General features: G+C 35.6%; 1 protein-coding gene across 1 annotated transcript in view; it reads right to left on the bottom strand.

Annotated features, from left to right (window-relative positions):
* KLHL1 (kelch like family member 1) overlaps positions 1-20,073 on the bottom strand; it is a 273,341-nt gene that overhangs the window by 141,198 nt on the left and 112,070 nt on the right. Inside the window, exon 4 of the mRNA XM_044926884.2 lies at positions 1,161-1,347. Coding sequence (XP_044782819.1) covers positions 1,161-1,347 — 187 coding nt within the window. The remainder of the gene's footprint in view (positions 1-1,160; positions 1,348-20,073) is intronic.

Genomic DNA, 20,073 nt, shown 5'->3' with positions numbered 1-20,073 from the left:
AAATTTAAATTAGCCATGTCTTTTGGCTAATTAATAGGATAATGATTTTTATATTAATGTTAATTTTTATATTGATGATAATTGTTTACTGTTTAATCCTAGCCACAGGCTTGCCTGATTCAATCACTGTTCTTTTTGTCTTTATTTTTAAATGATATGTGCAGAGGTACAAATGGAACTGATCTTATATGGGCATTCTTTCTGTAGAATGCAGTGTTCTTTAAAAGCAAATATCATAAATTTGAACTTAAATTTTTATATACATGTACAAAATCACTGCCCATTTATCAAATCTGAGACTTACTATAAAGTGTACCTGCTTTTGTTTTAAGAAGTGGAAAAAATATTTCATGTGGAAAAAAAAGAAAATTAAACTTAAAAATGATACCTGCCAAGTCAGTACCCTCATTGATAATTGTCTATTTTTTCCGGCTTCTGTGCATGTGTCTGTGGTGTCACTTCAGTCATGTCTGATTTTTTGCAACGCTATGAATGGTAGCCCACCAAGTTCTTCTGGCCCGGGATTCTTCAGGCAGAATATTGGAGTGAGCTACCGTGCCCTCCTTCAGGGGATCTTCCTAACCCAGGAATGGAAACCAATTCTCTTATGTCTCCTGAGTTGGCAGGCAGGTTCTTTACCACCGTGCTACCTGGGAAGCCCTCTGGCTTCTGTTGCTGCTGCTGCTAAGGTTCTAAATTCTTCAAAAGCAGAGACTCTCTTTTTCATAAATGTTACTCTCAGCAAGCATAGGGCTGATGCATTGCATTTAGAAACAGAAATACATTTTACTTTACTTAGACTAGAATAGAATATTAATATACTTACTTACAACAGAAATACATTTTTCAAGATACCCAACAAATCATTTGGTCTGTGTTTTGTAAGTAAGTGCTTTCGATCTTTTTTTTTATTATTTCATATGAAATCTTGTACATAATGCAAAGAGATAAAAGATTTAAAGATGAAAAAGAAAAAGAAACAGTAACTACAGATTGAAACAAAGGAAAAATGAGGCATCATAATATTTTCCTAAGTCTAAAATTTTAATGAATAAAGGTAAGTTTCTGTGAAGTTTGTTGTTATTACACAAATTACAATAGTAAATTCTTGTTATGGTATGATACCAGGTGAATATTATTAAAGATCTGGAACTAAATACCTTTATTGTTATCCATTCCTCCCACAGCATACAGAGTTCCGACTGTAGATTTTCTAGGTTTAGTTCTTGGACTTTGCATTAAAGTTCTTCTTTCTGGCAACAGATGGTACTTCATTGCTTCCAGAATCAGCTTTTGACATTCCAGATCATTCTTAAATAATGCATGGTTTTCTAGGTCTGCCAATATCTGTGAATAATACACATTCATGTTAATAATGCTTTTTATAGTATGAGCATATCTAATTAGAAAATTAGAAGATTAGTAGCTTTGATATTGCCCTTCTACTGACAGGGATGAAAAATATAATAAGAATTGATTACACTGAGAAATAAATAAGAGTTAAATGCATGGCTAAGAAAAACAGAAAAGATATTATTTTTGATTCCATATTATTTATTATTATTTTGCCATTCAGAGTACAAAGAAACTTCTAAATATCAATTTTCAGTTTCGTTTCCTTTTTATAAAATCTGTTCATAAATCAAATATAGTTGCCTTTTTGGCCGTAAACATTTCTGGTAAAGTAGATTAAAAAAAAAATCTTCAACAAATTAAGCCCTAACAAACCTATCATAAATAGTCACATACTTTAATGTATTCCAAGCATACTTCAAAGCTTTTAAAGTTTTAAAGGATATAATAATCTAAGATGTTCAAGCATAGTTTTAATCCCTTTCAAATTAAAACAATTCAATAAAAATAGAAAATTATACTCATAACACATTTTAAATTATGCAAACCATTGAAAAACTGTACTTCAGGCAAAGTAATAGTTTCGAATAGTGAAACTAAAATAAATAAATAAAAATTACCAAAGATCCAGCACCTGAGGGAGACCAGAATTTTATGTTATATTATTCCTCTTTTTTTTAACTATAAAAAGTTATCATATCCACAAATTCTTTTTCTGTACATTTTTTTGAATATATCCAAAATACCTTTTACTTTCCTCTTTCTCTGCCCTTCTTTGCATTTTCTTTTTCTTTGACTCTTTCAGTATCATATTCTCTTTTTTTGTTCATGAAACCTTTTTTATTTCAAGAGAGTTGAATATGTTGCATGGATTTAGAAAATTTATAAGTAGAAACATTAACATTGACTCACTGACCTTTTCTTCTCATTGGCAAGACACTGTACCACATTGGTACATAAATGTTTACTGAGTGAATAAGTTAATAAATGATGACAACATACAATTTAGAAATTGATTTGAACCATAATCAAATAAATTTATTTAACTACTGCAATATATAAATTACTGTTGGAAGAATAAGAGAGAACACAAAAACATATCAGTTACTTGATTATTCTCCAATTTAAAAAAAGGTGCTATGAAGTTAAAAAAAAAAAGTATTAGAGTTACTAGGTGCTTTAGAAGATGTTTAATTAGAGTCTTGCTTGTACTTTTTGTCTTATATACTAAAACTTTGTTGCCTTTCTACATGTTTCTTAAGGGACTACTATTTTACTTGTAAAATATTAATAAATAGAAACATTAATGAAATAGATTTGGGGAAATAGAGGGGGAATTCTTTCTCTGGGACAATAGCAGAGCCCAACAGGAAGAAAAAAGATTCTTCTTTCCTGGCAAGGAGTCAATCCATGAAAAACCAGGAACAAACTCATTTGTTTGCTTAAGGGAATTGTTATACTTTTTAGAATTCAAAAAGATGATATATACATTGATGATAAAGTTGAAGATAAAAGCAATGACCTTATCATCTACTTGAAAAACTAAATATGTATCTATTTCTAAATACACATGCAAAGTATATAAGATTTATTTCAAAATTTTTATAAATTAAAAAAAATTATAAAAGAAAATGAAAGGAATTCTGTAAAAATGGAGTTTCAGAGGACAGCCAACTTTGAGTGCCTAGGTTTAAAATACTTTCAAGTAATAATTTCAAATGGGAAATTAATTTCTTAATGTTGATAGATATATCCATAAAAACATATTATATACAACTTATTTTGAAGTATGTCCTAGAACTTGAAAAAGAATACCTATATATTTGTAATTGAATTGCTTTGCTGTGCACCTGAAACAAACACAACATTGTTAGTTGATTATACTTTAATATAAAAAAAAAACACAAAAAAAACCCAAATGGCAGTTAAAAAAAAAAAAAAAAAAGGAACTCCTTATAGCTAGAACTTAGATCTCAGACTCCCGAGATCTCACTGCATGTGTGATCACCCACTTGGTTTTGAGTAAGACTTGTCTTAAGTTTCAAATTTTCATTTATGGACTGATTTCTCCAGATCTCTTCAATGCCCAAAGTCCTCACCTATCTGCACATATCACAAATGGTTCGGAAATAGAGATGAAGCCAACAGATTTAAAAGCTTTACACAGAGGGCCTGGCAAAAAGATCTGTTGTTAGAAAGAGAGTAAAGTTGGTTTTGGTTTAATGCACCTCTGCTCCATTCTCTCTCCAACTTTCCAGGCCACATGTCCTAGGGCTCCTGAGTAAGAAGGGCTGACACTTCCCTGGACACCCTTCATCCCATCATGAGGCTGGCAAGTTTGCTCTGGCACTAATCACATCCACCAACATCTCCCTGTTTTGTTTCTCGGTTCCACCTCCAAGTGTAAACTGTCTAATCTGATGAATTAAAATATTCTAAATGGTATAAAAGTGAGAAAGCCTTTCTCAGGAAGCACATGGTTTATTTAACTCTGGCCTTTTGAAGAAAATATCCCTGTTTTTCTTGTTTCTTTAAATAAATATCAACTCATAGCAAGTCCAAAAGGGAAAGAAAAACAACAACAAACAAACATGACCTGAAAGATATACAAAATAATCTTAAAATTTGTACTTTATTTCTAAAAAATGACCAAGATATTCTGTATTTAAATGATATTTTCCATTTTATTAACAAATCATTCTGTAAAATTTCCTAACTTTGGTGTACTCAACCAGTTGACAACATTCTTTATTTTGAAAGAAGTTAAATTCTTCTTAATCACTGTACTGTTTTCAAACTGTTTCAAACTGTAACTTGTAAAAATATTTCTTGCATATGGGTACTATATCACTTGGGTCTCTATTTCATATTCCATGACAACAGTTTTTAGGATTATTCCATTCCAAACTCAGGTCCAAATTGAGAGTAAGAGGTAGTTAATCTGTTTCCTAAACTTGAGCTATTTTTAGATTTTCTGAAATGATCAAAGATTAACACAAATTTTGGTCCTCCCTATGCAATAGAAGTTACTTTTTTGCATTTTTAAATTTTTGAGAAACTTAAACTACTCTGACATTTCTTTTGCTCTGTCCCATTTAGAAAAATATATCAATGTTTCAATAATTGTCTACCACTTTGAAACACACTCATGTTTATATACCAGAATTTGTACAGTAATTATCTATAAATCAGAGTTTATTCTTAGGATATTATATACAAATACTATTTCCAGTCAAAGATAATCATAATATAATTTAGTTTACAAAAAAATATCCTTGGAACTTTATCAATATCTTTACTGTTAGTATGTTCTTACACTTAAGGTAACCAATAGCTATGTCCTTATAAATTATTTGTGTATGAATCTCAAGAAAAAAAAGAAAACCCCACTATGTACAAAATAATGTTTTAGAATATGTTATTATGTAGAAGATATGCCAGAAATAAAAACATCCTGACTTAATATGAAGGATAACATAGGGTATATTAATAATTAACATTGTGTGAAATACTAAGAGGTTGTTCCAGCCAAAGATCCACATCAGCTAGGCAACTACTTTGCAAATATGATCTATCTCCCTATAATCTTTGTCATTTTCCTTTGTGAGTAAATAATAACCAGTAAGTTGTAACATAACCCTATAGCTGCAGAAGATAACTGGATTAATAAACATCCAGACAAACCTCATGCATGATACTCAGAATTGATTAATATTAAAAACTAGAATAATGTATTCATTAAAGCTAGAGTACTCAATAGTAACTCAGAAAGTTCCAGTTACCAGATATGCTATAAACTTTTAATTAGAATAAATATGCTCACTACAGTTCTTATATTAAAACATTATTGCTTTATTTTTCTCTGCTCAAAGTTTCACTTACTTTATCACAGACTTTAATTATGAAAAAACAAAAAAGAAATGGTTATTAAAACACTATTTCTTTCAAATGACCGTTACATTTGTTATTAAAATACAATTTATTAAGATTTCAGAAATTGAATCTCATATTTAGCAATATAAAAATATTTAATGTTTTAATCTGTTTTAATCTGCATTCTTATACATAGATACTAATTCAAACTGCATTTTACAAAATTATTTATATGAATTTATTTCAAATGCTTTCCATAAATTAGAAATTATGATTCTGAAAATATTACTCCATTAAAATGAAATGTATTATTTAAGTATCTAGATTTGCACGGTTTCTCCAACCTCTAAAGAAGAAAATATTTAAAAAATTGTCTCATTTCTGTATAACTTATAACTTAATGTTTCAAAGAAAATACCCTCTTGGCTAGAATCTTTGTCATGATTCTCTGTAGTAACTTGCAAGTATGAGTGCTCCCTTAAATTGTAACTTTGTAACATTTCATCATGGTGGTGGTTTAGTTGTTAAGTCCTAGCTGACTCTTGAAACCCATGGACTGTAGCCTGCCAGGCTCCTCTGCCCATGGGATTCTCCAGCAAAGAATACTGGAGTGGGTTGTCAATGCCTTCTCCAGGGGATCTTCCTAACCCAGAAATTAAACCTGGGTTTCCTGAATTGCAGGCAGGTTCTTCTGAGCTATGAGGGAAGACCCAACATTTCATCATAAGCAAACAAAATCAAATGCACAAATTATTTGTGCTGTACAACCTACTTTTATTACACAGAGAGCATACAACTTTTTCAGTAAATCATAAAATATCTACATTACAGAAATATGCATTATATCTAGACTTCTTAAAATATAAAATAAAAATATTAGAGAAATATAAATTATAGCAAAACTTTTCTAAAATGTTAGTGGCTGGAAGTAAAGACAACTATATTAAAAGGTATTCTTTAAGTAAGAGTAACATTGTATTGAAAAGCACAGTAACCAACAGAATCTGTAGAAAGCATTGCAAATACACCTTTCTGTATCTTTTATCTGACTAAAGATCCATTGGAAAATGGAATGCAATGTTGAATAAACAAAGAAAGATAAATTTGCACGTATTGTGGACCAAAGCATGTATTAACTCTTCTAAGACTATATCCTTGGGCTGTCAAAGTTATGAACTTTCTTACATTCATGAGAGTGACAAAATTTCATATATCTCATATTATTTCACAGTACTTTAAACTCACTTTGCCATTAGGTGTTGTGCTAAAATAATCAACTCACAAAATTTTAAACTATGAAACAAAGTTAATTCCTATTAGAAGTGACAGTCCCTACAGAACAAATGACAGCTTCATACATGGTCTTTCAAGTTTTCTGCTTGACAAAATAAATAAGAAAAGTGATAAAATATTATCATATTCCATAAACTACAGGAAAATTATTTTTGTTTCAATGTCTTATAAATAGGGGATGCAAATAAAATATTTTTTTTTAATTTTTATGTGGTTTATTTATCTAAGATATTCTACAAGGAAACAATGATTTAGCAGTCACACTGAGAGTGACCTTGAACCTTGAGCCTCTTTAACAATGAGTGGAAAGTGCTGGTCAAAGGAGAGACTTTATTTATCACAGAACTTTGTGACATCACAATAAATAAACAGGATTCATAGGAGAGCTCATAAATAGGGCTGTCCCACCTCCCAAGGGAAACCATAAGTTGTTTCATGCCTAGAGAAGTTTTCTATATATTTCCAACCTATTTGATAGATTTTCAAAAAGAGAGAGAGAGGAAAATGGACAACCAGGCTCAAACATTGTTTCACTGATTTTTGCAGTCCTTTATTAATTACTTCAGTATCTGCTTGTGACTGAAACAGCCTAAGCTTGTGCAAGAAAACTAGATCAACCGTGGCCAGAACATCTGCCTGCAGCCTAAAAGAAACTCATCTATATAAGCAGCCAGACCCACATGTTTCACCTAAAATCCCATTAACATTAGATGAAAAGAATTTTAACAATAGAATCATGAAATTTTAAGAAAATGAAATATCTTCTAGTTCTTTCCACTGACACACCGATGATTCTGAATAAAATGTGAGGATGTTATTTTTATTTTTAATTAAGTGAGGAAAGTAGACATAATAGAGCTTTTTATGTTCTCTTTCAGTGCTATCATGTCACATTGAAAACACAAATTACCAACATGCTAAAACTTACATCTGATATATCCAAATGATACATTTGAATGATTCCTGCTCAAGTATTTGGAAGAAACCATTTGCAAAATGAGAAGCAATTTCATTAATTTTATTCTGAACACAGAAATATTTGATTGCTTTAAGATGAAAAGTAATTGGCTAAGCTGACAGTACAAATAGACAAGAATAATGACATAATCAAAAGAAGCAGAGCTCATAAAAATTAACTCAAATGATAGTTCCTATTAGTGATAAGTTAAAATAGATTTCATGCATCCATAATTTATTATTAACTTGCATTTATTTAACATGGATTTTTGCATTTCTAAGGTGGTTTGCAAGGTCAGCATTTCTAAGGCTCAAAGAAGCAATCCTGTGTCCTGCATGCACTCCACTTTCATCCTGAAAATTTTTATTGCATCCTATGTAGGCTCCAGACCTTGGAGTCATTCATACATTCATTTAGTAAGTAGTTTGCACCTATTTATTTAGAGCATGTTTTGTGCCAGGTGCTATAATCCAGATCCTGGATACCTGCAGCTTCTCTTATCACTAATCTATTCTACTCAACCCCACCCTTCTCCCCACCCCTTATAACACCGTCATTAATTTACTCATATCTAGGTTATTTTCAAAACCTGCTTTAATTTCTTATTGTTTGGAAGACATTATTCAATAGCCTCAGACTAGCAAGCCATAAATTTTATAATATAACTGCATTCTAGCTATTCAGCCACTTTCTCTAATAACTTAGCACACATTATTCTGTATTTCATAATTTAGTTCTTCTGATCTCTTCCTCTCATCTGAATATATTATGGCTTTAGAAAGCAGTGAAATAATGCTTTTACCTCTGATGCTTTCATTAAAATATTACTCAATCTTCAGAATCTAGCTTAAGACCTATTATTTCCACAAGGATTTACCTAATTACTCAGGCCACAGTTGACACAATTTGTTTTTAATTGGTCATATTAGACTTTAATCAATTTCCATCTGTGTAGTTGATTAAAAGCTTCATAGTCATACTGATTTGTAAACTTATAGAAAATCAAGAAAAATGTGTGGCATCTCTTCTCAGGTATGATTAACAGGGTTAAAAGCGCCTATGAACTGTTCAATAACTATTTAAGTGATTGATAATTTACTATAATTAAGAGTATCTATTAATTTATTTTAAATAATATCTTCAGTACTGAAACTTGAAAATATACAGCACAAAGGCAAAAATATATTCACTCTCACATCTCAAATTACTTGCATGTTAATCCTCTTCATAAATACTTACTGTCTTCTTTTCAGAAATATCTTTGCTTATCAACCAACCAAACATATATTTCTAAATAACTTATCCCAGATCCATGCTTATTTCCAGTCATAAAAATGAAAGTCACTCAGTCGTGTCTGACTCTTTTGACCCCATGGAATTCTCCGGGCTAGAATAATGGAGTGGGTAGCTGTTCCCTTCTCCAGAGAATCTTCCCAACACAGGTCTCCCTCATTGCAAGTGGATTCTTTACCAGCTGAACCATGAGGGATGCCCAAGAATGCTAGAGTGGGTAGCCTATCCCTTCTCAACCAGATCTTGTCCACCCAGTAATTGAACTGCATTGCAGGCAGATTCTTTTCCAACTTAGCTGTCAGGGAAGCCCTCTTTCCAATCATGGTTAATAGTAGAATTCTATTACACAAATAATTTGGGATCTTGGACCTTATGGTAAGGTCATTTTGACTCAATTAAGAAGCATAACTTGAATGTTCCATTGATAATTCAAATCATACATTTATATCTGAACTTGCTCTTTCTTATTATCATTTTCACACCTGTATTGGCTTATGTCTTCTACTTTTCATTGGTGGTACAAGGTATGCATTTTTGTATCTATACTTACGTTTTGAGCCACTTCTATTTAATCTGATTCCAACTAATTTGGAAACTATGGTATCAATTAATAAATACTCCTCAAATTTTTCTTCCTGTCTGTGGTAGTAGATCCACTGGTAATTCTATTTAGCAAAGTTTCTTATTTTCTCAGTCAACTCCACATCCACAGCATCATCAGATAATGTACATTATTGTAATATTGCCTAAAACCCTTCTATTTAACTATTCTCTTTCCTTTCCAAAAGTCATTTTACTGGTTGACAGTCTTATTAGTTCTTTTCTGAATTTCTGAGAATGATTCATAATTTCAATTGTTGTATATGGTACAAGCAATTATATACAGAATTCATGGTACTCTCACATACTGTCCTAAAATATATATACTCAAAATATATTGTCTTGCTATCTTGTTTTAATTTCATACAACTGAAAGTATTTCCTAATGTAATTCAAATACCTAGTTCAAGCTCATTATACCTTGACCAACCTTCTACCTTTGCAAGTTACTAAAATCATCTGATTTCAAACAATTCTGTGTTAAGTAGAATGCTCCTGAAAAAATTAATAGTGATCTTCAGTGCTATCCTGGAATTCTATAAACTTTCTAATAAGAAATTTCTCTGACTGAAGAGGTAACACAGACTAACCATAGCCAAAAAGTGTAGTCCACTAAATGTAAGGGTTATTCTCAAATAGCCTTCCTTGACAGGGCTATTGCAGAAGGTTGGCCTACACATTACCATAAGCAACTGAAGAGACTGCATTCATTTATTGTCTGGAAAACTGGATCCCCCAATTTCAATAATAACAGGAGCCTAATATTACATTTTTGTTTTGTGCTAGCCTTAACTCAATTTTCTTTAAATAAGAACCTTTCTTACTTTCTCTCACACTAATTATAAGATAGCAGTCAGTATTTTACTTTCCTCATTTCACTAAGAGAAGATGGAGAAAGAATTTTAATCACAGCATATTTGCAGATTCCCAGCTTTCTTTAGATTTGCTCTGATCAAAGCCTAACATACCTCTTTTGATCATCATCAGTGAAATAAGTCCCTGTGAAAACATCAAGGTGGATGCATCTTGCAAGTCAATAAGGGATTTAAATAATTCTCCCAAGTAAAGCTAATTCCACTGTGTATACACTCTGTCTGTAGAGTTTCTAAAGTTTAGGTATGAAATGAGTGGTTCAAACATCCTGACTGAACAAACTTCAGGGATAGGGAAGATAGATGCTTATTAATCTTACTACTAAAGGCATTAAAATAATTGAATTGTGTCAAATACTATGCCAGACATTTGGTATATAAAGTAATATATCACTCCCTAACAATTTATAATAGAATTTGTATTATAATGATGAATGCAAAAGAGGAGAGTGAAAAAGTTGGCTTAAACCTCAATATTCAGAAAACGAAGATCATGGCATCTGCTCCCATCACTTCATGGGAAATAGATGGGGAAACAGTGGAAACAGTGTCAGACTTTATTTTTTGGGGCTCCAAAATCACTGCAGATGGTCACTGCAGCCATGAAATTAAAAGACGCTTACTCCTTGGAAGAAGTTATGACCAACCTAGATAGCATATTGAAAAGCAGAGACATTACTTTGCCAACAAAGGTCTGTCTAATCAATGCTATGGTTTTTCCAGTGGTCATGTATGGACATGAGAGTTGGACTGTGAAGAAAGCTGAGTGCTGAAGAATTGATGCTTTTGAACTGTGGTGTTGGAGAAGAATCCTGAGAGTCCCTTGGACTGCAAGGAGATCCAACCAGTCCATTCTGAAGATCAGTCCTGAGATTTCTTTGGAAAGAATGATGCTAAAGCTGAAACTCCAATACTCTGGCCATCTCATGTGAAGAGTTTACTCATTGGAAAAGACTCTGATGCTGGGAGGGATTGGGGGCAGGAGGAGAAGGGGACGACAGAGGATGGGATGGCTGGATGGCATCACTGACTCGATGGATGTGAGTCTGGGTGAACTCCAGGAGTTGGTGATGGACAGGGAGGCTTGGTGTGCTGAGATTCATGGGGTCGCAAAGAGTTGGACATGACTGAGCGACTGAACTGAACTGAACTGAACCTATACTATAATTTATAATATATTATATAATATAATCAAAGAAGGCAATGGCACCCCACTCCAGTACTCTTTCCTGGAAAATCCCATGGACGGAGGAGCCTGGTAGGCTGCAATCCATGAGGCTGCTAAGAGTTGGAAGCGACTGAGCAACTTCACTTTCACTTTTCACTTTCATGCATTGGAGAGGGAAATGGCAACCCACTCCAGTGTTCTTGCGTGGAGAATCCCAGGGAAAGAGGAGCCTGGTAGGAGGCCGTCTATGGGGTCGCACAGAGTCGGACACTACTGAAGCGACTTAGCAGCAGCATATAATATAATGGAGCATATGGCAATTATTTTCCAGTATTTACAGTTAAGCAAGTGTATTAAGCTGAAATTTTTTATCTAGCAGTCTAATTTTCAGTTGGTTGGAAAATCCCATGGATGGAGGAGCCTGGAAGGCTGCAGTCCATGGGGTCGCTGAGGGTCAGACACGACTGAGCGACTTCACTTTCACTTTTCACTTTCATGCATTGGAGAAGGAAATGGCACCCCACTCCTGTACTCTTGCCTGGAAAATCCCATGGTCAGAGGAGCCTGGTAGGCTGCAATCCATGGGGTCGTGAAGAGTTGAACATGACTGAGCGACTTCACTGACATTTTCAAAACAGTAATCATTAGACTATTTACTCTTCTGCTTTTTACAGATAATCCTCTGGGACTTGAATGACAGTGTCATGTCATTGCAAAAAATTACATTAATCATTTTAATGTGTAGATACATGCTGGAAGAGAATTGTTTAAAGTGATATTCACCAGATTTAGCAATTCCACTTCTGGGCATTTTTCCAAATGAAGTGAAAACACTAACTCGAAAAGATATCAGCACCTACATTTTCATTGCAGCATTATCTACAATAGCCAAGAAATAGGAGAAGCACAAGCATTTATTGATAGATGAATGGATGAGAAAAAGGTGAGATATATATACCTATATACATATATTCTCTCTCTCTCTCTCTCTCTCTCTCTATATATATATATATATATATATATATTTGCTGTTGTCCTTTAGTCACTAAATCATGTCTGACTCTTTTGCAATTACGTGGACTGTAGCCGGCCTCCTCTGTCTATGGGATTTCCCAAGCAAGAATATTGGAGCCGGTAGCCATTTTCTCCTCCAGGGGATCTTTCTGACCCAGGGATTGAACCTGTGTCTGTGTCTCTTGCATTGGCAGGCAGATTCTTTTCCCCTTAGCCACCTAGGAAAACCCACATATATATATATCACCTTTTGCTCATCCTCTGAATTCTGCCAAGAGACTGCACCAGTCACAGAAAACACCCTTTTCAACAACACAAGAGGCAATGTTACACATGGACATCACCAAATTGTCAATACAGAAATCAAATTGATTACAGTATTTGTAGCCAAAGATGGAGAAGCTGTATACAGTCAACAAAAACGAGACCTGGTGCTGACTGTGGCTCAGATCATCAGCTTTTCATAGCAAAATAATACAGGCCCAAATTAACAAAAGTGGGGAAAACCATTATGCCAGCCAGTTATGACTTAAATACCCTATGAATATGCAATAGATGTGAGGAATAGATTCACGGAATTAGATCTAGTAAACAATGGACCTGAAGAACTATGGACATAAGTCCATAACTTTGTACAGCAGGCAGTGAACAAGTCCATCTCAAAGGAAAAGAAAAGGAAGAAGGCAAAGCGGTTATCTGAAGAGGCTTTACAAATAGATGAAGAGAGAAGAGAAGCAAAAAGCAAGGGAAAAAGGGAAAGTTTCAGTTCAGTTCAGTTCAGTCACTCAGTCGTGTCCGACTCTTTGTGACTCCACGGACTGCAGTATGCCACGCTTCCCTGTCCATCATGAACTCCCAGAGCTTACTCAAGCTCAACTAAATGCAGAGTTCCAGAGAATATTGATAACATGCCTTAGGCAGATTGATAGGGAGTTTCCATGGGCCTAGTCACATAGTCACTCATGTTTTGGAATTGATGGCTGTTTGGAATTTATGGCCAATTACCCACAACAGAAGTGAGACTGGGAAACTGGTTAATTGATAATAAAGGTGCCATAGGAACAGGCTCCTTGATATTGTCAGGAAGACCAAACTTCCTCACAAGATCTAAGGGAAACATACTGACCTAATGTTAACTGTGCAATCCTATACAATAGTTATTTTTAGTAACAGGTCAAAAAGTATATAATAAGATGTCTTAAACGCTGAAGATAGGACTCTCCCTACCCTCTTCTGGTTACTTCTTAACTCTAAATAAAACTGTTACTCTGCTGCAAAGACATGAGCAACTGTGTTCCTTTGGTCCTGGAGTGAATTCTTTGCTTCAGAGACTATGAACCCATAGCCACACCAAACATTGCCGAACAATAGCAAGAAGAGACAAGAAGGCCTTCTTCAATGAACAGTGCAAAGAAATAGAGGAAAATAACATAAAGGGAAAGACTAGAGATCTCTTCAGGAAAATTGAAAATATCAAGGGAACATTTCACCCAAAGATGGGCACAATAAAGGACAGAAATGGTAGACCTAGTAGAAGCAGAAGAGATCAAGAAGAGATGGAAAGAATACATAGAAGAACTATACAAAAAGATCCAAATGAACCTGATAACCACAATGGTGTGGTCAGCCATCCAGACCCAGACATTCTGGAGTGTGAAGTCAAGTGTGACAGCAGGAAGCACTGCTGTCAATAGAGCTAGTGGATGTGATGGAATTCCAGTAGAGTTATTTAAAATCCTAAGAGATGCTACTTCCAAAGTGCTGCACTCAATATGTCAGCAAATCGGGAAAACCCAGCAGTGGACACAGGACTGGAAAAGGTCAATCCTAATCCCAGTGACCAAGAAGGGGAGTACTAAAGAATGCTCAAACCAGTGGACAATTGCACTCATCTCCCATGCTAGTAAGCTCATTCTCAAAATCTTGCATGCTAGGCTGCAACATGACATGAACCAAGAAATCCCAGATGCCCAAGCTGGATTTAGAAAAGGCAAAGGAACCAGAAATCAAATTGCCAATATTCACTGGATCATAGAGAAAGCAAGGGAATTCTGTAAAAGCATCTACCACTGTTTCATTGATACGCTAAAGCCTTTGTCTGTGTGGATCATAACAAACTGTGGAAACTCTTAAAGAGATGGGAATACCAGACCACCTAACCTGTCTCCTGAGAAACTTGTATGTGGGTCAAGAAGCAACAGTTACAACTCTGTATGGGAGAACTGATTGGTGCATGATTGAGAAAGGAGTACAAGGCTATTTGTTGTCACCCTGTTTATTTAACTTATACACTGAGCACATCATGAGAAATACCAGGCGGGATGAGTTAAAATCTGGAATCAAAATTGGTGGGAGAAATATCGACAACCTCAGATATGTGGATAAAACCAATCTTACAGCAGAGAGTGAAGAGGAACTAAAGAATCTCTTGATGAAGGTGAAGGAGGAGAGCAAAAAAGCTGGTTTAAAACTAATATTAAAAAACAAACAAACAAACAAAAAAACAAAAAAAACCCTTAAATCATGACATCTGGCTCCATCATTTCACATCAAATAGAAGGGAAAAAAGTGGAAGTAGTGACAGATTTTCTCTTATTGGGCTCTAAAATCACTGCAGATGGTAACTGCCACCATGAAATCAGAAGATAGTTGCTTCGGGCAGGAACCCTAGACAGTGTGTTGAAAAGCAAATAGATCACTTTGCTGACTAAAGGTCCGTATAGTGAAGGCTATGGTCTTTTCAGTGGTCACATATGGATGTGGGAGTTGGACCATAAAGAAGGCTGAACACCAAAGAATTGATACCTTTGAACTGTGGTGCCAGAGAAGACTCTTTAGAGTCCCTTGGACAAAGAGATCAAACTAGTCAGTCTTAAAGGAAATCAACCCTGAATACTCATTGGAAGGACTGATGCTGAGTCTGAAACTTCAATATTTTGGTCACCTGATGGGAATAGTTGACTCATTAGAAAAGACCCTGATGCTGGGAAGGATTGAAGGCAGAAGGTGAAGAGGGCATCAGAGGATGAGATGGCTGTATGGCATCACCAATGCAATAGACACAAACTTGGACAAACTCCAGGAGATGGTGAGGGAGGCCTTGTGTCCTGCAGTCCATGGGGCTGTAAAGAATCATATATGACTGAGTGACTGAACAACAACAAATGTATATGTTTACATACATACAGCCTTAAAAAAAGAAGAAAACTCTGCTATTTATGACAAATGGACAGAACTTGAGAGCATTAGGTTTAGAGAAATAAGTCAGATGGAGAAAAAAGAGATGTACTATATGATCCCAAATATATGTAAGTCTAAATAACACACAAACAAACAAGAAATGAATGCATAGGTCCAAATTACTTATGGTGGTTTCCAAGGCACAGGGGAAGGTGGAGACATGGATGAAGGTGATCAAAAGGTACAAGCTTCCAGTTATGAAATAAATAAGTCCTTGTAGCAGTAAGAGGAGAAGGAAATGGCAACCCACTCCAGTACTCTTGCCTGGAAAATCCCATGGACAGAGGAGCCTGGTAGGCTGCAGTCTATGGGGTTGCTAAGAGTCGAACACGACTGAGAGTCTTCACTTTCACTTTTCACTTTCATGCATTGGAGAAGGAAATGGCAACCCACTCCAGTGTTTTTGCCTGGAGAATCCCAGGAACTGGGGAGCCTGGTGGGCTGCTGTCTATGGGGTCACACAGAGTCGGACACGACTGAAGCAACTTAGCAGCTGCAGCAGTAAGAACAGAGAAGGCAATGGCACCTCACTCCAGTACTCTTGCCTGGAAAATCCCATGGACAGAGGAGCCTGGTAGGCTGCAGTCCATGGGGTCACGAAGAGTCAGACACGACTGAGTTACTTCACTTTCACTTTTCACTTTCATGCATTGGAGAAGGAAATGGCAACCCACTCCAGTGTTATTTCCTGGAGAATCTCAGGGACGGGGTAGCCTGGTGGGCTACCATCTATGGGGTCACACAGAGTCGGACATGTCTGAGTTTTCTTAGTGAAACATCTTTCATTCTTTTTCATGCTTGGCAATGAGGTATCTATCCTTATGGATTCAGTTAAGGGAGACCTGCCATTGTAAATATTTCTTTACCACCTGGCTACTGACTCATTGAATCTTCCTGTTTCCTAGAGTATTTTGTTTCTATATCTGTTACTCTAGGAAACAGGAAGATTCAATGAGTCAGTAGCTATGTGGTAAAGAAATATTTACAACGGTAGGTCTCCCTTAACTGAATCCATAAGGATAGATACCTCATTGCCAAGCATGAAAAAGAATGAAAGATGTTTCACTAAGAAAACTCATAGACCAGAAGAATGAAAGAAAATCATGTATAACATCTTGTGTACTGAGATGTTATTCTTTATAAAACACACCTCCTCCACCTCTCCCCCATCTCTTTTCTCTCATCTTTATTTCTATTGTACTCATCTACCCATTCATCCATCCACTCACCTTAATCCTTATATCTGAAGTTATATAAACATATAACCCGAACATACTATTGCATTCTCTCATTCTACCTTTCAAATACACAGGACAATACTTTTAATTTGAGCTTAAAAATAGATCCTGAATATATTCACTACTACCATCCTGGAACAGTCTCTCACCATCATCACCTGGAGTATTTTAATATCTCCTAACTAGTAAATCTGCTTCCAGGTTTCCATCTTAGTGTTGATTATTTCTCATTTGCTTTCCCATTATTCATTTTGCATTATTATGCCCTTTTCAGTTCCTTAAAATACTGAACCTTCTGAAAATATATCTGCTTGCTCCTTTTGGACTTGTTCTTATTTGGGTCCAACCAATGGGATTTACAAGCAGAAAGGTGGAAGCAAAGATGAGAGCATGTCTTCTCTACTTCCTGTGTGGTGTGGCTATCTCTTTATGAGGAAAGTTAAAGTAGGGGAGCCTCTCTGCCATAGCCCCAGTCACTCTGGACTTTGTAATAAGGTTTCCTCCATCATCCCTATAATTCAAGGCCTCTGAATCCTCAATATTCCTTGGTCATTTCTTCAAAACTGGCCACATCTTTGTAAGTAGTGCCTTTATTAATATCTTATCATAAGAATCATCATCAATGAATTTTAACTCATGCTAGAATATTGACTATTTCTCTACTATATATTTATTTTTCAAACATTAACTAAAGCAATCCTTTAAAGATCTAATTACTCTCTACTTTTGAATCCATTGGAAAGCTTCCATAATACAAATCAAGAAAAAAATATAATGCATGTGTGTTCTTCACTTAAAATCCTACAGTGTCTTTCTTATTAATTAAATTAAAATTTAAAGTATGGATGATTCAGTACAAGACCTATATTGTCACTTTCTGGTCACTGCTGACCTCATCTTCTGCACCCCTGGTACCTTGTCCAAAGAACTCTAGTTATCTTGCCCCTTTGTTGTTGTTGTTCAGTCTCTGACTTTCTGGGACCTCATGGACTGTACCACACCAAGCTCTTCCATTCTATGCTATCTCATGGAGTTTGCTCAAATTCATGTCCATTGAGTCTGTGATGTCATCCAACCATCTCATACTCTGTCATTCCCTTCTCCTCCCACCTTCAGTCTTTCCCAGCATCTGGGTCTTTTCAGATGAGCCAGTTCTTTGCATCAGGTGGCCAACGTATTGGAGTTTCAGCTTCAGCACCAGTCCTTCCAGTGAATATTCAGGACTGATTTCCTTTAGGATGGACTGGTTGGATCTCCTTGCTGTCCAAGGGACTCTCAAGAGTCTTTTTCAGCACCACAATTTGGAAGTATGAATTCTTCAGTGTTCACCCTTCCTTATGGTCCAACTCTCACATTCAGACATAAATATTGCAAACATCAAGAGAAATATCAATAACCTCAAATATGCAGATGATACCAGTCTAATGGCAGAAAGCAAAGAGTTCCTAAAGTGCCTCTTGATGAAGGTGATATAGAAGAGCAAAAAAGCTACTTAAAAGTCAACATTAAAAAATTTAAGATCATGGCATCTGGTCTCATCATTGATAAAAATAGATGGGGAAAAAGTAGAAAACAGTAAGAGATTTTCTTTTCTTGAGCTCCAAATTCACTGAAGACCATGACTGCAGCCATGAAATTAAAAGATTCTTGCTTCTTAGAAGAAAAACTATGACAAATCTAGACAGTGTATTAAAAAGCAGAGACATCACTTTACTGGCAAAGGTCCATATAGTCAAAGCTATTGTTTTTCCAGTAGTCATATACAGATGTGAGAGTTGGACATAAAGAAGGCAGAATACTGAAAAATAGATGCTTTTGAATTGTGGTTCTGGAGAAGACTCCTTGAGAGTCCTTTGAACAATACGGACATCAAGCCAGTCAATCCTAAAGAAAATCAACCCTGAATATTCATTGGTAGGACTGATGCTGAAGTTGAAGCTCCAATACTTTGGCCACCTGATGCAAAGGGCTGAATCATTGGAAAATACATCAATGCTGGGAAAGACTGAGGTCAGGAGGAGAAAGGGAGAGCAGGGGATCAGATGGTTGGATGGCATCACTGACCCAATGGACACAAGTTTGAGGAAACTCCAGAAGAGAGTGAAGGACAGGGAAGCCTGGCGTGCTGCAGTTCATGGGATCACAAAGAGTTAGGTATGCAAATGAAAGACAAAAGGAACTGGAACAACCATAACGTTGACCATAAGTATACTTGTTGGCAAACTGATGTCTCTGCTTTTAATGTACTGTCAAAGTTTGTCAAATTTCTTTCCAAGAAGCATGAGTCTTTTTAATTTAAATTTATTTATTTTAATTAGAGGCTAATTGTTAGAAAGAGGGTAACGATAACCCTGTATGCAAGAAGCATGAGTCTTTTAATTTCAAGGCTGCAGTCCATGTCTGCAGTGATTTTGGAGACCAGGAAACTGAAATCCGCCACTGCTTCCACTTTTTCTCCATCTATTTGACATGAAGTATATGCCAGTAAGTTTGGAAAATTCAGCAGTGGCCACAGAACTGGAAAAGGTCAGTTTTCATTCCAATCCCAAAGAAAGACAATGCCAAAGAATGCACAAACTACTGCACAATTGCACTCATCTCACACACTAGTAAAGTAATGCTCAAAATTCTCCAAGCCAGGCTTCAGCAATATGTGAACCATGAACTTCCAGATGTTCAATCTGGTTTTAGAAAAGGCAGAGGAACCAGAGACCAAATTGCCAACATCCACTGGATCACTGAAAAAGCAAGAGAGTTCCAGAAAAACATCTATTTCTGTTTTATCGACTATGCCAAGGCCTTTGACTGTGTGGATCACAATAAACTGTGGACAATTCTGAAAGAGATGGGAATACCAGACCACCTGATCTGCCTCTTGAGAAAGTTGTATGCAGGTCAGGAAGCAACAGTTAGAACTGGACATGGAACAACAGACTGGTTCCAAATAGGAAAAGGAGTAAGTCAAGGCTGTATATTGTCACCCTGTTTATTTAACTTCTATGCAGAGTACATCATGAGAAATGCTGGACTGGAAGAAACACAAGCTGGAATCAAGATTGCCGAGAGAAATATCAATCACTTCAGATATGCAGATGACACCACCCTTATGGCAGAAAGTGAAGAAGAACTCAAAAGCCTCTTGATGAAAGTGAAAGAGGAGAGTGAAAGAGT

Source organism: Bubalus bubalis, chromosome 13 (assembly GCF_019923935.1).
Source record: "Bubalus bubalis isolate 160015118507 breed Murrah chromosome 13, NDDB_SH_1, whole genome shotgun sequence".
In the NCBI taxonomy this organism is placed as follows: Eukaryota; Metazoa; Chordata; class Mammalia; order Artiodactyla; family Bovidae; genus Bubalus; species Bubalus bubalis.
The sequence above is the reverse complement of the archived record's forward strand: the minus strand, read 5'-3'. Positions and strand labels throughout refer to the sequence as shown.